General features: G+C 32.9%; 2 protein-coding genes across 2 annotated transcripts; both read right to left on the reverse strand.

The window, feature by feature from the left end:
- Nucleotides 1–7,665: 7,665 nt before the first annotated feature.
- LOC148629606 (uncharacterized) lies at nucleotides 7,666–9,177 on the reverse strand. The gene is made up of 3 exons (XM_088554166.1): nucleotides 8,928–9,177; nucleotides 8,203–8,673; nucleotides 7,666–7,832 (listed from the first exon to the last, which is right to left on the reverse strand). The coding sequence occupies exons 1-2, from the start codon at nucleotides 9,120–9,122 to the stop codon at nucleotides 8,437–8,439; spliced, it is 432 nt and encodes a 143-aa protein (XP_088410292.1). The 5' UTR covers nucleotides 9,123–9,177; the 3' UTR covers nucleotides 7,666–7,832; nucleotides 8,203–8,436.
- A 5,748-nt stretch (nucleotides 9,178–14,925) lies between these two features.
- LOC148629607 (uncharacterized) lies at nucleotides 14,926–16,321 on the reverse strand. Its single transcript, XM_088554175.1, has 3 exons — nucleotides 16,066–16,321; nucleotides 15,470–15,838; nucleotides 14,926–15,087 (listed from the first exon to the last, which is right to left on the reverse strand). The coding sequence occupies exons 1-2, from the start codon at nucleotides 16,279–16,281 to the stop codon at nucleotides 15,551–15,553; spliced, it is 504 nt and encodes a 167-aa protein (XP_088410301.1). The 5' UTR covers nucleotides 16,282–16,321; the 3' UTR covers nucleotides 14,926–15,087; nucleotides 15,470–15,550.
- Nucleotides 16,322–16,623: the final 302 nt, after the last annotated feature.

Genomic DNA, 16,623 nt, shown 5'->3' on the forward strand with positions numbered 1-16,623 from the left:
ATTTAAAATTGTGTTCGAAAAAACTGTATCGAAAATTGGAAATTGCGTGTCATGTTTATTTTATTGAACGAAATGTAGAAACTTCAAAATTAAATTTTACTGCGTCGGCAATCTGTTTTCCAAAGATAGTACTTGTTTAGAATAGCAATGAAGTATAATGTTCGACTAAGCATGGAGAAAGTAGTAATAAGAGTTGAAACATCATAGATCACGATGCTAGTTAAAATCCATCATTGATCGTTTAGACGAAATTTTCAGTATCCATATTAAATAGTTGTTCCGCTACATGAGTAACACATGTCTGTAAGACTAGTGACTTCTTGGAATTTATAGTTTCGATTGAGGTTCGATGGAACATTTTGTAGATTCAGCTAGATTACAAACATCTGCTTTTGAAGAGAGACCGAAAGAGAATAGAACGGATTTTGTTTGTGTTGTTTACTATCTAACTATTTCTCCTTTCGTGTAAGTAGAAACAGCATAAGTCTTGCTCCTGCTAGAGTTTACCAATTTCGGGGATTTGATACATTGGTTTTTTTTTTTAATCCAATACAAATAAGGTTGGTCCTCACATTTTGTTTCGATGTTGAGAGAAGACATAAAAGAGATATGGTCGTTTAGGATTTCATCTTTGTCAAAGGTTATCAGGCTTGTATGAGACACTAACTTGGGTGTCACTATCAATGCCCATTTCCTTATTATTGCAATTGAGGTAATAAACTTTATGAAAAGATACTTTGTTGTTTGAAGCTTTGTCCGCAGGGACGAAAACATATTTCTCATTTAGTGAGGAAAGGCATTCAAATGTCTCATGATGGTTGAAAACAGACTTCGGACATTAAATATTAAATAGGTTTCGATATATGTTTATGAGTTATTTTTAATTTGAGGCAGCCTTGATAACCTAAACTATATCGGTTATCATTGTATAGCCTAGCTTCACTCCCTATATCTTTTTAATGAAAGGACCAGACGAACTGCATTTTCAAGAGCGGGAATTCCGACATTTACAAGATCTCTACTACTAGTCCCGTCATGAAAGTTATAATTACTTTTTCAAATAAAGACGAAACGTCCACTAACCAAATCAAAAGATAAAAGGGACTGAAACCAATCTTTAATTGGAAATTAATAAGACTTGGAATGTTGGGGTGTCAATCTACGTCATTATTATTATAGTTGTTGTTTAAATCTTTGATCCGTTGTTATTAATTCATGCCTGCTTAAAGTGGAGCTTTTTTTGTTTTGCAGAATAGTCACCTAAAATAGAGTATTTCAGAAAAAAAACAACAAATGTCTTATGCATGGGTTGTACTCAGACCTAGAAAAACGTGTGCACTTTTTTTTTAATAATATGAAATTAAAACTACGGAATGAGCATTTCTATGTGTCTTGGATAAATACATGATAGGTATTAACAGCAAGAATATCACTTTACTAATACAGTGAGAATATCCATGCTATACTCGGACTTTAAGTTGTTATACGGTCGACATCCAAATTTGATTTACTTGTATGAAGTTTCCATCTCATAGATAAGGCATGATATCCTCTCTGATATTTTATGTCTTACCCAATTCAGTCTGATAACTCACCAAACTTGATATTTGCAAGAATTTTACTCACTTACAAGTTGACAGGTATCATAACTGAGCATAACATGTTTTTCCTTCCAGAGCACCAAATGTCATTCCATGTTTTAATGGCCTTTATATACATGTACCCAAAAATGGTTTGCGGTAAATATACACAGAAAACACTAAAGTTAAAATAAGTCATCGTAAAACGTATCAGTGATATATACATTGCTAGTGATAACCAAAACGTATTTGTACAGTTGTCACCCATTTTAAAGTGATATTCCGGGATGCACTTTGATAAACATAATATACCAACTTTTAACATTGGAGTGCACTGTTGACCTAACATAAAATAGAAGGACATTCGTTGACACATGCTCCTGTTATTGTGTTTCGATAAAGATAATTCTCTAGACATATATTTACACATTTATTGCGATGACCGCTTGTGTTGAGTGGACATCTTTCATAACAAATGCTATCTATTTCATACAATTCAATAGGACACTTTTCAACACACTCATACAAAACTTCCGTAGGTAAATTATTCAACATATAGTTGACAGGATGAGAGTCCGGACAACTAGCCAAACATGATCCATTAAAATTGAAATAGTTTTTTGGACATGTTGTCAAACACGTTTGATCAAGCCGATGGTATTTTGAAGGACAAGACTTAACACAAAGATTTTGATTTGGAAGCTTATATGGAAAGTTGTCAATCAGGAACACATATACCAGAATGATTATATCGTGCCTCTTTAGGACACTGGTCAACGCATATATTGTCCAATGTTGCCAATAGATAACATCTACTTAAACACTTTATCAGATTCAATTTCATACTACATGAATTTATGATTTGTTATAGATCATTTCACAATGTCGTGGACATGACTCAACACAAATGTACTCTTGCGAACCAGAATATGTTTTATCATATATATAGTTCGTTTGTATAAATGGCAAGTCCTCGCCACATTCCTCAACACAAGACGTTTTGTAGCTATATTGTGCCTCTTTTGGACAATAAGATTCACATTGCTTATCGTGTCTATGTCTTTTACAATTGAGAACGCACTCTATTCCATTAGAAACTTCTTCATGGTAAGAATTACGTGGAGGGCACTTTTCTTTACACGATTTATTAAACATAACATATAGTGATTTGCATGTTGTTGTACAGTGCTTGTTTGTGTGATTATAAAATAGGGGGCATTCCTCTACACACAACAATCCGATAGTATCCATGTATAACGCAAATGGTTCACTTTCCGGGCATTTCATTTTGCACGTTTTGTTATGAACGTACAAAGTATCGACCGGACACTGTTTCTCACATTTTTTATCTAGTCTGAAACTGTTGCATTTGTTTACACATCCAATACGTTTATATTCTGTTTCTATATATGGGTATATAAAGTGGTGAAGTATGTTAAAGTGCTACCGCGTCATCGGCCATTTGAAAGCGAAGGGGCTGATATCTTCCTTGACAAAACAAAATGTTCAATTTTTTTTACTAATTCATTGAAAAAAAATTACATCTCCCCTATTATTTAAAAAGGTAGATTTTGGCATAAAAATTTCGATTTCGCTTGCTGCTGAAATACAAATAAAAATATAGAGCTTGCGCAAAAATTCTCAATTGACATCCCCTTTTTTGAACCGCAGGGGTTTTAATGTCCATGACTACTCTTAGGAGTCTCGAAGAGGCTGTACAAGTATGGGAAAACTTGCGGTGCTTGCTGATTTAGGTAATGCCTACTCGATATTATTTTTATTTTAAGTTAATTGAATCTTTGAGTTTTTGATCAGTCATAATTATGAGTCACTTTCAGTCGACTTGTTTCTTCTGAGTTATTGTGTTCTTGAAGATGAACTTTCTTCACGTGAAAGGTGCATTAAAAGAAATCATTAAACTTGTTAACTTATTTAAAAAGTAAATAGTATAGGTAACAATGGGCAAAATGTATAGACAAACAATATTTCTCACTTAAAAATATTGTGAATTAAAATTTACGTTTGCACGAAACGTGTAGAAGTCGCTTCCCGTTTCCTGATCCGTCATTTAAGAAACATATCGTCAACTGAACTGCTAATAATTAATTGAGGCAGCGTAAAGAACGTGGATATCAAATTTTAACCAAAACCGAATAACTAAATTTTCGACCGCGGTGGAGGCCATTTTGAAAATGACGGTCGATACGTAGCTCAATTGCCAATTGAGCCGCAGATTCTTAATCGGGACGACTTAAAGAACCTAGATATCAATTTTAATCAAAATCGGACAAATTTAAATTTTCGACCGCAGTGGCAGCCATTTTGAAAATGGCAGCCGATACGTAGCTCAAATTGCCGATTAGGCTGCAGATTACTAATCAGGACGGCTCAAAGAACCTAGATATCAAGTTTCATCAAAATTGGACAAAATAAAATTTTCGACCGCAGTGGCCGGCATTTTGAAAATGGAAGCCGATACGTAGCTCAAATTGTCGATTGAGCCGCAGATTATTAATTGGGACGGTTTAAAGAACCTAGATATCAATTTTCATCGAAATCGGACAAATTTAAATTTTCGACCGCAGTGGCAGCCATTTTGAAAATGGCATCCGATACGTAGCTCAAATTGTCGATTGAGCCGCAGATTATTAATTGGAACGGGTTTCAAGAACCTAGATATCAATTTTCATCGAAATCGGACTAATTTGAATTTTTGGACCGCGTTGGCGGCCATTTTGAAAATGGTGGCCAAGACGCACGCGATTTTTTTTCGGATTTTTGTTTGGAACATTGAATTTTTCCAAAGAGTGCTTCTAACTTCTTGAAATGTTTCATCTCAATCAAACCAGCCACTTTTGAGAAAATGGTCGGACACTTTCAACAATTTTTATGACAGGAGAATTAAAATGATGATGATAATAATAATAAGAAGAAGAAGAAACACAGTAAAAGCATTAAGTCACCGCCACTTCGCGGTCGGCGACCTAATTACCCGTGTGATGCATAAATCCGTGCGTTCTTTAATACCTACAACACTGAGCATCTTCCTCGGTCCATTTCCAAAGCGATCTAAAAATGTGCATTTTCAAAAAGCATGTTACATATGGCGTTGAAACTTTTTATTCTTTAAGTACTCATATGGATTGTTAAGATACAACTGTGGTCAAATTACGATAATTATCTTTAGAAAGTCGTGTTTGGGAACATTATTCTTAAGCAGTATTCTTTATCAACTTATGTTAAATCTTAATGATCAGTATTCTTTCAAATGGGTTAATTGTATAAAATCTTTATTTAACAATACTGGTCTTGGGTATATTTTTGTGAATCGATCAGATTTTTATCAAAAGAAGATGTATTTTAAGCAGATTTTATCAGATCATTTTATTGCAAGATGGAATATTGAAATTTCAACATCTTTTAGGGGACAGTTTTATAAATCTTTTAAAATGAATTTGGTTTAGAGAATTATTTTATTCGGTTGAATTAAAAAAATATAGTATGGTTAACAAAATCTAGAGTTTCTAATTTGAGAATTACTATACAAACAAGAAGGCGGAAAATATTCCTAAACATGAAAGGTTTTGTACTCTATGTGAAAATGGTATTGGTGATGAATTTCATCTGTTATTTATATGCCGATGTGAAGTAGTTGTCAGTTTAAGAAATAGATTTTTACCAGGTTACCATATCAAATGTCCAAGTTTAATTGAAATGGGAGGTTTGCTAACAATTTGTAACGTTGAGGTTTACAAACGACTTTGTATTTTTATAAAAAGAATAGCCGCATTATTTTGAAACCATGCATAATTATATTGTTTATTGTTATATTGAATACTATATTATTATTTTATTACGTTGAATGTATTATTTTATTTGTATATATGACAATACTCTCATGTTACATATTCATTATGTAATATAACATCGAAGATCGAGCATTCATTTTAAGCTTAAAATGACGTGTGCACGGCTCTGTTGATTTTACGTTTTTAAGTTAAGATGTAAAACATTAGATCATTCTATATTCTATTATGGTTAGAACAATCACTCTTAACAAGACGTATCTAATGGTATGAGAAACGTGACATACTTCAGGGATCGATGTTATATCGGATGAGTATACTGCTTCATATCTTTAATACTTACACTTTGAACTAACGTTCTCATTGAATTACATAATTCATACTTAATATAGACATAGATTTGATCTTCCTGTATTAATACCTGATTCCTTACACGTACTTCCTGTATTAATACCTGATTCCTTACACGTACTTCTCCTTCAACAGATAATGCATTAACGAGAGGAATGATCGTGCAAAATTCAACTTCATTAGCGACGAATATGAACAAGATTACTACTTCACAACCTTTGGTGTTCCAAATTTGTTAAATTAATTTAAAACTGAGCTGATCTGATCCAAACGAAGGAACATCGTTTATCTGGATCCTTTAATCACAGTTTCAGCTATATAGATGACGTATTATTGATAAACAATCCTAGTTTCTGGGATTTGGTACATTGCATCTGCCCCAAAGAACTTGAGATAAAGGATACTACAGCCTCATACTTTGACCTACACTTAGGGATCGATGGTAAAGGAAAACTATTGACCAAACTATACGGCAAATGCGCTGACTTTTCATTCCATATTTTCAACTTGACTTTCACCTGTGGCAACATCCCTTCAGTCCCTCTGTATGAAGTTTTTATATCATAACTTACGTTATGCCAGAGATTGATTGCCTTACTACGCAGACTTTTTGTATCGCTCTAGACATCTTACGATTAGGCCTCTGGAACAGGGTTATATTGCTACAAGATTGGAGTCATTACTACAGAAGTTTTATGGTTGTCTTCGTGAACTTGTGGATCGTTATGGTGTATCCATCTACATCCGTGAAAACTGATTTGTTCAACGTGTCGTAGTTTACCTTTCATCTTTCGTCTTCCCTGGACTTGATTTTTTATTAGCAACTCATCGTGTGTTTCTAAAAAAAAGCAGAAGACGCTTACCCTACCGGTGTACCTGGTCCATGCTCCCAGTTTTTTAGTGGAGTCCGAGTCCGAGTTACTCATTCACTTTTGTTACTTTGTATGTATTGTTTTAGTTACTTTATGTTCTTTGTTGTGTATGACAGTTTTTCATGTCTGGTGTTTATCTTTGGATTACATTACGTTTCCTTGATTACTCTTCTATATATTTTATATGTTAATTGATTGGTCTAAAGCTTCTGTAGGGTAGACGAAAGAGGAACGGAAAGATGTGACACGAAGAAATAATTGGTTCTCATTGATGTAGATTGATACACTAATAACCATTCATGAGTGAGTACATGATGACGACCATTAAATTTTTGTAGTAATGACTTTAATCTAGAAACAACATGAAGGTTTGCCATACTATGCTCTGCCCCTTTATTAGGATTTAGCTAAATTAGGCTAAATATGCATGTTTCTATCCATAATCTTTTTGTTTGTTTTTGTTTGTTTTTTTTCACAGTGGCCAGATTTTAAAGGGGAGGGTTGTAGTCACGCCGAAGTACTTAAACCTCGCCGCATTTTTAGCGCCTGTCCCAAGTCAGGAGTTTCTGGTCTCTGTATGTCTTGTTTCGTTTTCAACTTTAGTATGTTTTATGTTACTTGAGTATATATATGGGGCAGCTCTTCCGTTGTAACTGTGTATAATGGTGTTTTTGAGCCAGATGCAGCCTGCCCTGTGGTGTGAGGTTTTTTTCGTCGTTCATTGAAGACTGATGGCCTTAGGCTAACATTTTCATTCAGGAGGAGTTGTTGCCTTTGAAATATTCCCCATACCTATTCTCATTATATTCCAGAGTTTTATTATTTTTGCTATGTCCTGGTTTTCGTATTTTTAGTATTTAAATGTCATTATATTTTATTTGGTACGTTAAAGTTTGTATGAAGGTCGTCTTCGTCACCTGTTTTCACGGTGAGGCCATGTTCTTGGATTTTGATGTAATTGAATCATCCTGTTATTGATGATACGGTATATGTTCTAAATAACCTCTCCAGTGATATGTAGTTAACGATAGCACATTTTTATGCACTAACAAGAGATAATTTCATGAAATTTTATTGAGAATGATAAAATATGCAAAATGTTTTATTGATCATATATGCAATACTCGTTCCTTGTTTCACTGACATCAACATCATTTATTGTCTCCAACTATTTTTTCAAGATCATGGCCACCAGTTCCTACTTCCAACTGAGTATCAAATAACTGAAAGGAAAAACAAACATCATCTTAAGAATCATATTGCGTAGGAGAAATTACTCTCACAAACTCAGATAAACAATAAACTCCTTTCATTTTGTACTATAGATATGCTTCACAAACAAACAAACAAAAACTAGTGTCATTATAATGCTTCATTAATTAAATAAGTTGTTGATTCATATTTTAAATATTTGAACTTGAAATGTACCTTCAGGTTCTTTTTGAGGGAGAAAAAGACTTAACTAGTTTTATAGTACAACTTTGTTCTTTCGTCCTGTTACCTTTACAATATAAGTACCTTGATATTTTATATCAACCTATTTGTACGTATTGAAAGACTGCTATGATAGTTTTGTTATATCATTCTAAATACCTGCAATAGATAGTCGTTTAAAAGTCCATTTCTCATCTAGCCTTCCATGTTAAAAGTATATTGACCTTAATGTTTTCTCCAAATTTTCCATCAAAAGAGTTCTTTTTCCTTTGGACCAAGTAAATTTTCTCTGTGGTATTTAAAATATATGTTTTGGCTTGGTTCCGTTTGTAAATGCACAGTCCCGATTTCCCGGTCTTTGTATTCAGTTTTAGAAAGTATAGTGTGCATGTCTCAATCAGCCTGTTCACATTCGTCCTCGGATTGGGAACTGCTGCATGTGCTAACAAAAGACATTACTGAGATGTAGCGGTTTAGCCCTTTCTCGTTTCTGTGGCAAATATCATTAAAGCTTTCCTCCACAGCTTCCTTGCTAAATCCATACAACCTTTTGATTTTCAGTTCTTCGATGGTTTCATTCAAGGTCAGGATTTGTTTCATCAATGACAAATCTTGGTCAACAAGGGATGCCTAAAAAACAAGTACACAGTTTTTAATTTTATGAATTTGTGTTTGACGGGAAAGTACAATAAGTTTCATATCTTTAATTAATTTCTATATTCAACTTAGCCAATGTCTTAATGGTATATGTGTGTATGCACTAGAAATATTCATGAAGAAACGTCATTAGTTTAGACCAAAGCCATGTTAGATTTGGCACTTTTGCCAATTTATTAAACTTAATTCAAAATAATACCTTACAAATTCTAACTAATCTCACTTACCATTTCAGAACGTAATTTATCCATAGCATCTGACAAAGATGTTTTTCTCCTTCCCACACTGTGTGATTGTTGCATCTTTGTCTTAAACTGCTCAGTGTCTTGTACACGGTTCAAATAAAATGACCTGCACTTGTTTTGTAAATCCACTGATTTTTCATACTTTTCCATAGATAGCGATGTGATTTCTACAACCATCACATTTTACTGTTCAACGTTTGGAAATCAAATGAATGGCGAAGTGAAAGGTTGTCTAAATGTCATACTTATATATACATGAAAATACAACGGCACATACGATTGGTTGAAGGTAAAGTGGGTAACTTCATTAATATTCACCATTTAAAAAGTAAATATTTTTGATTATATAAAAGCTTAATATCTTCTTTGGACAAAGAAATTGGTGGGAGTCATAAATACAAAACATTTTCATAAGAACTTTACTTAAGACAGACAAACAAAAATATTGTGAGGAAAAAGTGGGTGAAGAAACGTTATTTTTTGACATTGGTTATTAAATTAATGTATTTGGTGGGTGTTAAAGTAGTGGGTGGTAAACATGATATTTTACTTCAACTTGTACCAGTCTCAGAATGAAAATGTTTGTTTTGCTTTTCATTGAACCGAAATAAATGATTTAGAAGTGAAATTTGTTTTTTTTTACAGTTATAGGAAAACCTTCCTCAAATTGTTTACATTTCAGATTGCAGTTACCTAGCATATTTATATCAGATAGTCATTTAAAACTATATCAAGAATATTCAAAATTATCGGTTAAATTACCGAAGCATCAAAAGAGTGTAGAATTAAAAGCAACAGAATCAAAAATATAAATTTTAATTCATTATAATTATAGCCACCAGACTTAGTCAGAGGTGTTGTGATAGAAAATGAAACGTGGAAGATGTGATTTAGGATGTGTATTCTACAATATGTCTATCGTACGAATGTTATCGGTCTAAAGTCATCATAAAATTACATAGTTACATACTAAATATAGTAGAAGATAATACCTCCTTCTGTTAGTATGTGGTGATTCATTACACGTATTTACCGATTTACCGTTGAAACTATAGTTTTAAAAAGAAATGCTGATGCTTCTTACACTTCGATGAAGGGCATTGAACTAGTAAAACAGTGTACTGGTTGACAGCTGGTTGAATATAAATTTCAACATCCCTTCAGCACCTGCTGATATCACAATTAATACGTTATTCCAGAGTTTGCTGTCACTACGCATACTTATCACCGCGCAATATTTCTTACAATTAGGTTTCTGGAACAGGGTTACTAGTATATTGCTACCAGATTGAAATCAACACGAACTCGTAGATCGTTATGGTATATCCATCTGCACCATGAGAACCAATGTGTCCCACGTGGCATAGTTTTCCTCTCCTCATTCGTCTACCTCGAACTTGACCTTTTATAAGCAACTCAGCGAGTGTTTTTAGAAAACAGAGGGCACATAATCTACCGGTGCACCTGGTCCATGCTCCCAGTTTTCGGTGGAGTCCGAGTTGCTCATTTACCTCTGTTCCTTTGTTCATATTATTTGGGTTATTTTATGTTCTTTCTTGTGCGTATCTGCATTCCCTGTCCGGTCTTTGTCCTTGGATTACATTCATTTGATTTCTGCTAGAATCTTGGTGCCCTTGATTACTCTTTCAATACATATCGTTTCATATTATAACTTTAATCATGGTTATACTTCAAACAATTATGCGATCCAAACATTTATGCTGGAGCAAATAAGTGTAAAACTAAAACAACATTTGGAATTACTATAAGTTCTACTATTGTCTTCATATTAATTTGTATTGATTTGCTTTACCTAGTTTTGTTTACATTTATGACTAATATCTTATGTTAATGTTTTCTTTTTCTAAATAATATTCCATCGGATTTAGAATGTCGGTTTTTTATGTAAGTAATCGTTAATATAACAGGAAGAGACACAATTATGTCAGCCCTTGTGTTATAATATTGATAAAGATGACAGTAATGAAGAAATTTATAATCAATTTCATGGCTCTTTATAATATATCTCTATGATTCATCAGTCATGCTTATTTGTACTTCATTTATTTCTTGTTTGAGCAATGAAATTGTATTTAAATTTGGTTTTTGTAATATCACATTATGAAAACAAAAACAATATTAATTAGTATAACTGACACTGGTTGCGGTTCAGTGTTAAGATACAATAAGATGCATATTTCTATTCTGTTTCAGACAGAAGAGTGTACAATTGGATTTTTTTATTTCCTGTTTAGTAGTCATGGAAGAAAGTAAACACTGTATTTAAATCTAAGAAGACTACTTGGTCATAATGATGGTAAAAACATGCATAATTATGCTCGTTGGAATAAACAATCAGGTAATTAAGTATTTTATATCAATACTAAAACTGATGAATCCGAATTGAGTTGTCTAATATTAACAACTGTTCATATGTGATGAAACTTGAAGTAACATATTGTTTGTTTGTTGGGGTTTAACGTCCGAGCAGCAATATTTCAGCTATATTCAGACAATGAACATGAAATGGATGATAAAATGAACATGAAATGAAAAAAAAAAGGATGGGTCACAAGGATAATAGGGTCGACACATTTTGATTGCCACTGGAAAAAGGGGGGATGGGTAACGTCGGGCAATTTATCCTCCTGTGGCGGAGCACAAAGGTTCCTACTCCTATCGAATACCACAGCAGGGTTCTTTAACGTGCGAGGAACGTGGCATCTTTCCCAACACGGTGCACCACTATGGTTTGCGGTCAGGTTTTCCGTATTATAGCCTGACAACCCCAGCATGTAACACGCCAGGGGTACCCCATTCCACCACTTGGGGCACACATCCCAGTTGCTCTGTTGGCAGAGCGCCTAGCCCCCGTCTAGGATTCTGAGCACTATTTAGTCGCCTTATACGACAAGCTTAGCGCTGCTGCAGGCCTATTCTTTTATCACCCGGACCTGCACGGGGCTGAAGTAACATAATATCAATTCCAAAGTACTGAATATAACAAAAAAACTACGGATGGAGTCTGATAGCCAAATACAGACAAATAATCAATTGCAGGAAAGTGATATCAAATACAAAAAAGGAAAGACCGTCTGACAGCAATACTGATGAGTAAGGAAATCGTTCAATCACATTGTTGTTTGCCACAGAGATGTTTTCAGAAAAAGGGATTCAATATCCATTTTTGAATACAGTTATGATATATACCTATTTCATGACGATCTGATGTTGATATTTTTTTCTTTCACTCAACTCTTTCTCACTCAACAATGTTTGTAAACCGTTGATGAAATCATAGCAAAATACAAAAAAGTATTTAGACTTTCAATGATTTTGAGCAATGTATATTCAACAAATACCTTTTTGAGGACATGTTAACTAAGGCGATAATTTTTCAGTTTTTTTTTTTTGGTTAAAAACCAGTGTAAGAATGTAAGAAACTCTTAAATAATGACACTTATCCCTTAACAAACGGTGTCTTTTAATATCCTTAATTATTTCAATGATAACTTTATCCTCCCAGGCTTCACAATTATCCAATTATATCAAATGCTATTGGCTCGATGAAACAGCATAAACCATAATCGTATAGTACTTTATGATTCTATTTTTACATAAGTAGTTACATATCTGAGGATAATAAAAAGGGTATACATACATTAAATCTTTAGGGCATATTTATAAGATTCACGTGAAGAGAAAATGAATATTATTTCATTATGATAATAAAATATTTTACATTTGATTATTGCGTAATGTTTTGACGGGGCATTATGTCAATATAATACTAATCTTGCTACCGTATAAAAGTAACAAGACATTTTTTTATAAAACAAAAGAAGAATGTATGTTATCAGTTGAGTAATGGAAGACCATTATATGTAAAATATTAATAGATAACTTGTGATATGAAAGAAAAAAAGTAAAAATTTACGAAACTGAAAAGTTGTTTCGTTGTTTATTTGTTTATATCATAATAGGGTCATTTATAACAACTGTAAAGCCATTAAAACAAATACATGACATTAATTAGTCCATTATAGTAAGTCAATTAAAAGTTTCTGGCTGAATTCATTATAATGATTCACTTTCCATATTATTGTTTCCTTTATTTACGAATGAATAATAAAAACGCAAACAAGGACGTACTATATTAATTAATCTATTTACAATAACAATTAGTCGTATATGTCATCTTGGCTAGCCCAGTTTCATGACTCTTCAATTCAATAAGTCAATTAAGTCAACCACTGCTGCCATTGTGTTCCTCCTTATAATCAGTACTGGTCTTTACCATCTTCACCATTCAAACAGCACATATTTAAGCATTTATAATATTGAGTATTTTAAACAGAACAAGTGGCAATTGTTCCAACATTTCAAAATCAGTTTTTTTTTTATATTGCACGCGTCCATATACAATAAATATAATCTTACGCAGACAACCAATTATCTTTAAACACTAATTACAAGGAACCCCCTGTGAGCTAATCAATACATCTCAAAACTGTGATGATAGTTCCGAATTTTAAATCGACCAAGCTGAGTATTTACAAAGCTTATGTTCTGATAACCTCTCAATAACTTGTTACCTTTTTGCAAACAATTATCTCCTGCAACATCATAACACACTATAGGTGCTTATAAAATAAGATCAACATGCATCTTTATATTTGCAATTTTTTTTGCCAAATCAAAAACTTTGTGTAGGACTAGAATAAAATTCCAATAACTAATGACAGTATATTTGCGACCAATATTTCACTGGTAACATGGAGCATATTCAGCAGTAGGGAATGATTTTTGTTTTCTAATATATCCCTAATATTGTATACTGCTAAGTAATTCTTAATTGAAAATCAATTTTAAAAATGATAAAATGTTCGAGTCCTCAATATGTTGTTATAAGTTCTTTAGTTGCACACAGTATATAGTTATATAAATGTATCATAGAAATATTCTAGAAATATATTTCCTCGTTTGATAGCCTAAAACAAATACCTACAATGATAGTGATTTTATTTGAACCGTATTTTGAACTCAACACCTCTGCATTTATCCTTTTCATTGTTTACTTTAGTCATAGTTTCTGATACTTTTTCAAATAAACTTTGTTATATTTATGCTTTTTAGTTTTTCTGTATGTTTATGTTTTCTTTGTCAGGTAGAAAGACGATTGGTCTTGTTCATGTTAAATTTCTTTTCGATTATGTTTTGTTATGGATTGTTATTTATCAAATTTCTGTAGAAATGGTCCAGATGTATACATTTGTACATAAGTACAGTTGTTATATATATATATACATATATATATGTCTGAAAAATTCCCAACGATGTTAGAATGTCAAATTTGCTTCGCTTTGGTCGTTCCCTCCGCGGGACTCGAACTCGTACCGCTGTGACTTCTATGGCAACACCGAAAAATATAGTTTTCGCTGGCCGGGTCATTCCTCCTCGTAGGATTAATCTAGGGATCTAACTTAGTGCACGGTGTATGGTAGTACGGGACAGCTCATGTAGGTGTTATCATGTAGGATAGAGGATCAAATTAATGATGCACGTCACAACAAATCAATTGTGAAAATTTCAAAGTCTCACCGTAAGTATTACTCATTCTTAAGACAAAAAAAACTAAGGTGTGGTGTAAAATATGTATCCGATTTCGGTATAAGGTTTGTGTATGATTTTTAATTTGAACATTTATTAGTTTCATTTCATTATCAAAGTATTCTATAATAGTAGAAATAAAAATCCGACCAGGCACCAATTAAGCAGATATATACAAACGACAATATCACATAATGCATAGAGACAAGTTTTAAATGATGGACCAAAGTAAACCAATCAGGGATTATATACCAAGTTCAAAGATTGGATTTTTTAGTATATTATTTTTTTTTATTCGTTTTGATTTGGTTTTGTTTTTTAAATCTAATTTCCATGATCACTTGATCGAACTTTGAAATAATAACTATGGTTTTACGTAATATTATATTCTCATTTTGGATGTCATTATGCTGTTATTAATTATAGTTTGTACACACAAAGAGTCTGTTTTATTGTCTATATCTTCTTTTTCATTCAACATCTGTGGTAGAAGGAACTTCATAGGTTGTTGTGTATTTGTTGTATTCGCTGTCTGAAAAAAAATAGAGAAACGGTCAATATATATCATTATGGGTTGTTGTTTCAATGAAGCATTCACACATTTGTGTTAGACTTGGTTTAGCACTAAGATCTTTGTTTAAACAACTATTATATGAACCATATTTGAAATCAGATTTCCGTTGAGAAACAATCAACCCCTTATTCTAAACATTTGTTTCTTCAGATAATGAAACGTACTTTTAAATTGCATAAAGTGCAACTCCCTCTTTTGTCAATATATAAATGTGAAATATCGTTGTTTAGTTTGATATGTTTATCAAATCATAAATGATGGGTTTGTAATTACTATATGTTGTCATATCTGTTTGTTTGCCAATTTTTTTACGGATTTTGGTAATAGTACAAGTGTGTACCTAGAATATCTAACTTTCTGTCTTCAGAACTTTCTTTCATTTAAAGTGTTGACACCTGCGAGGAGTTTTATATGCAAATTCTCAATCTCCATATCCCGAGTCCTCAGAGTCTTGATTTGAAAAACATTTTACTCTCCACATGTTCTCTTCAGATTCAGCTTCAGATAAAGAACTTTCATAACCACTTTCGCCAGATATATTTGAAAGACTCCTGCATAGCATGGATTTGGATGCTTTTAAATCAGAATTGCTTTCATCGAACGATTCTTTGCTTACTCCGTATAATCTCTTAGATTTTAGGTCTTCAATTGATTCGTTAAGAGTCAGAAGTTGTTTCATCAGGGAAAGGTCTTGATCCACAAGGGATGCCTACAATGTAAAAAAGGAATACCTTGATTCCTATTCTTTATTGGTAAATATTTATTATTTGCTTGACATGTGATAACTGTGGAGATTACTAGTATTTGAGACTATATGGTTTAGGTATCCAACAGTTACGGCTGATATCTTGTTCAAAGTGTTAAAATGAGATATATATATTCCATTAAAAACAAATAACAGCTGAGTTTGTAACAAATGATCACCTAATGACTTACCATTTTCGTTCGAAGTTTATCCATCGCAGAAGAAAATGGTGTCTTTCTTTTCTCACTCTGAGCACTTTCCTTCATTTTTGTTTTAAACTGTTCCGTTGCCTGAACTCGATTGTAGTAAAATGATCGACACTTATTCTGCAAATCAATCGATTCCTCATACTTTTCCATTGGCGATAAGGTTGAATTAAATTCCTCGTGAACCATTTTAGCACTCATTACAGTTTGGATATTGAATACAAACACGGATGAGTTTGTGCAGTTTTTACTTCGCTTATATACACCAGGTGCTCTAGAAATACACGCGATTGGACGAAGCTTATAAAATAAGGTCAAACGGTAGACTAAATATGCTTTGTAATAGTTAAATGTATATGATTTTGGTTACACGGTGTATTAGGTATTCGTCTCAAGTGGGGTTTTAGTGGGCCATCTTTATACAAATAACTACAATTCAATACGTAATATTGATAAGAGTAATAAACCCCCAGAGATATACAAGCCTACTAGTTTATTAAAATAATATTAACGTATCATTTTGGCTTTGTTTAAATCTTGACG

Source organism: Perna viridis, chromosome 1 (assembly GCF_037379345.1).
Source record: "Perna viridis isolate PV_CMFRI_1.1 ecotype Kerala chromosome 1, ASM3737934v1, whole genome shotgun sequence".
Taxonomy (NCBI): domain Eukaryota; kingdom Metazoa; phylum Mollusca; class Bivalvia; order Mytilida; family Mytilidae; genus Perna; species Perna viridis.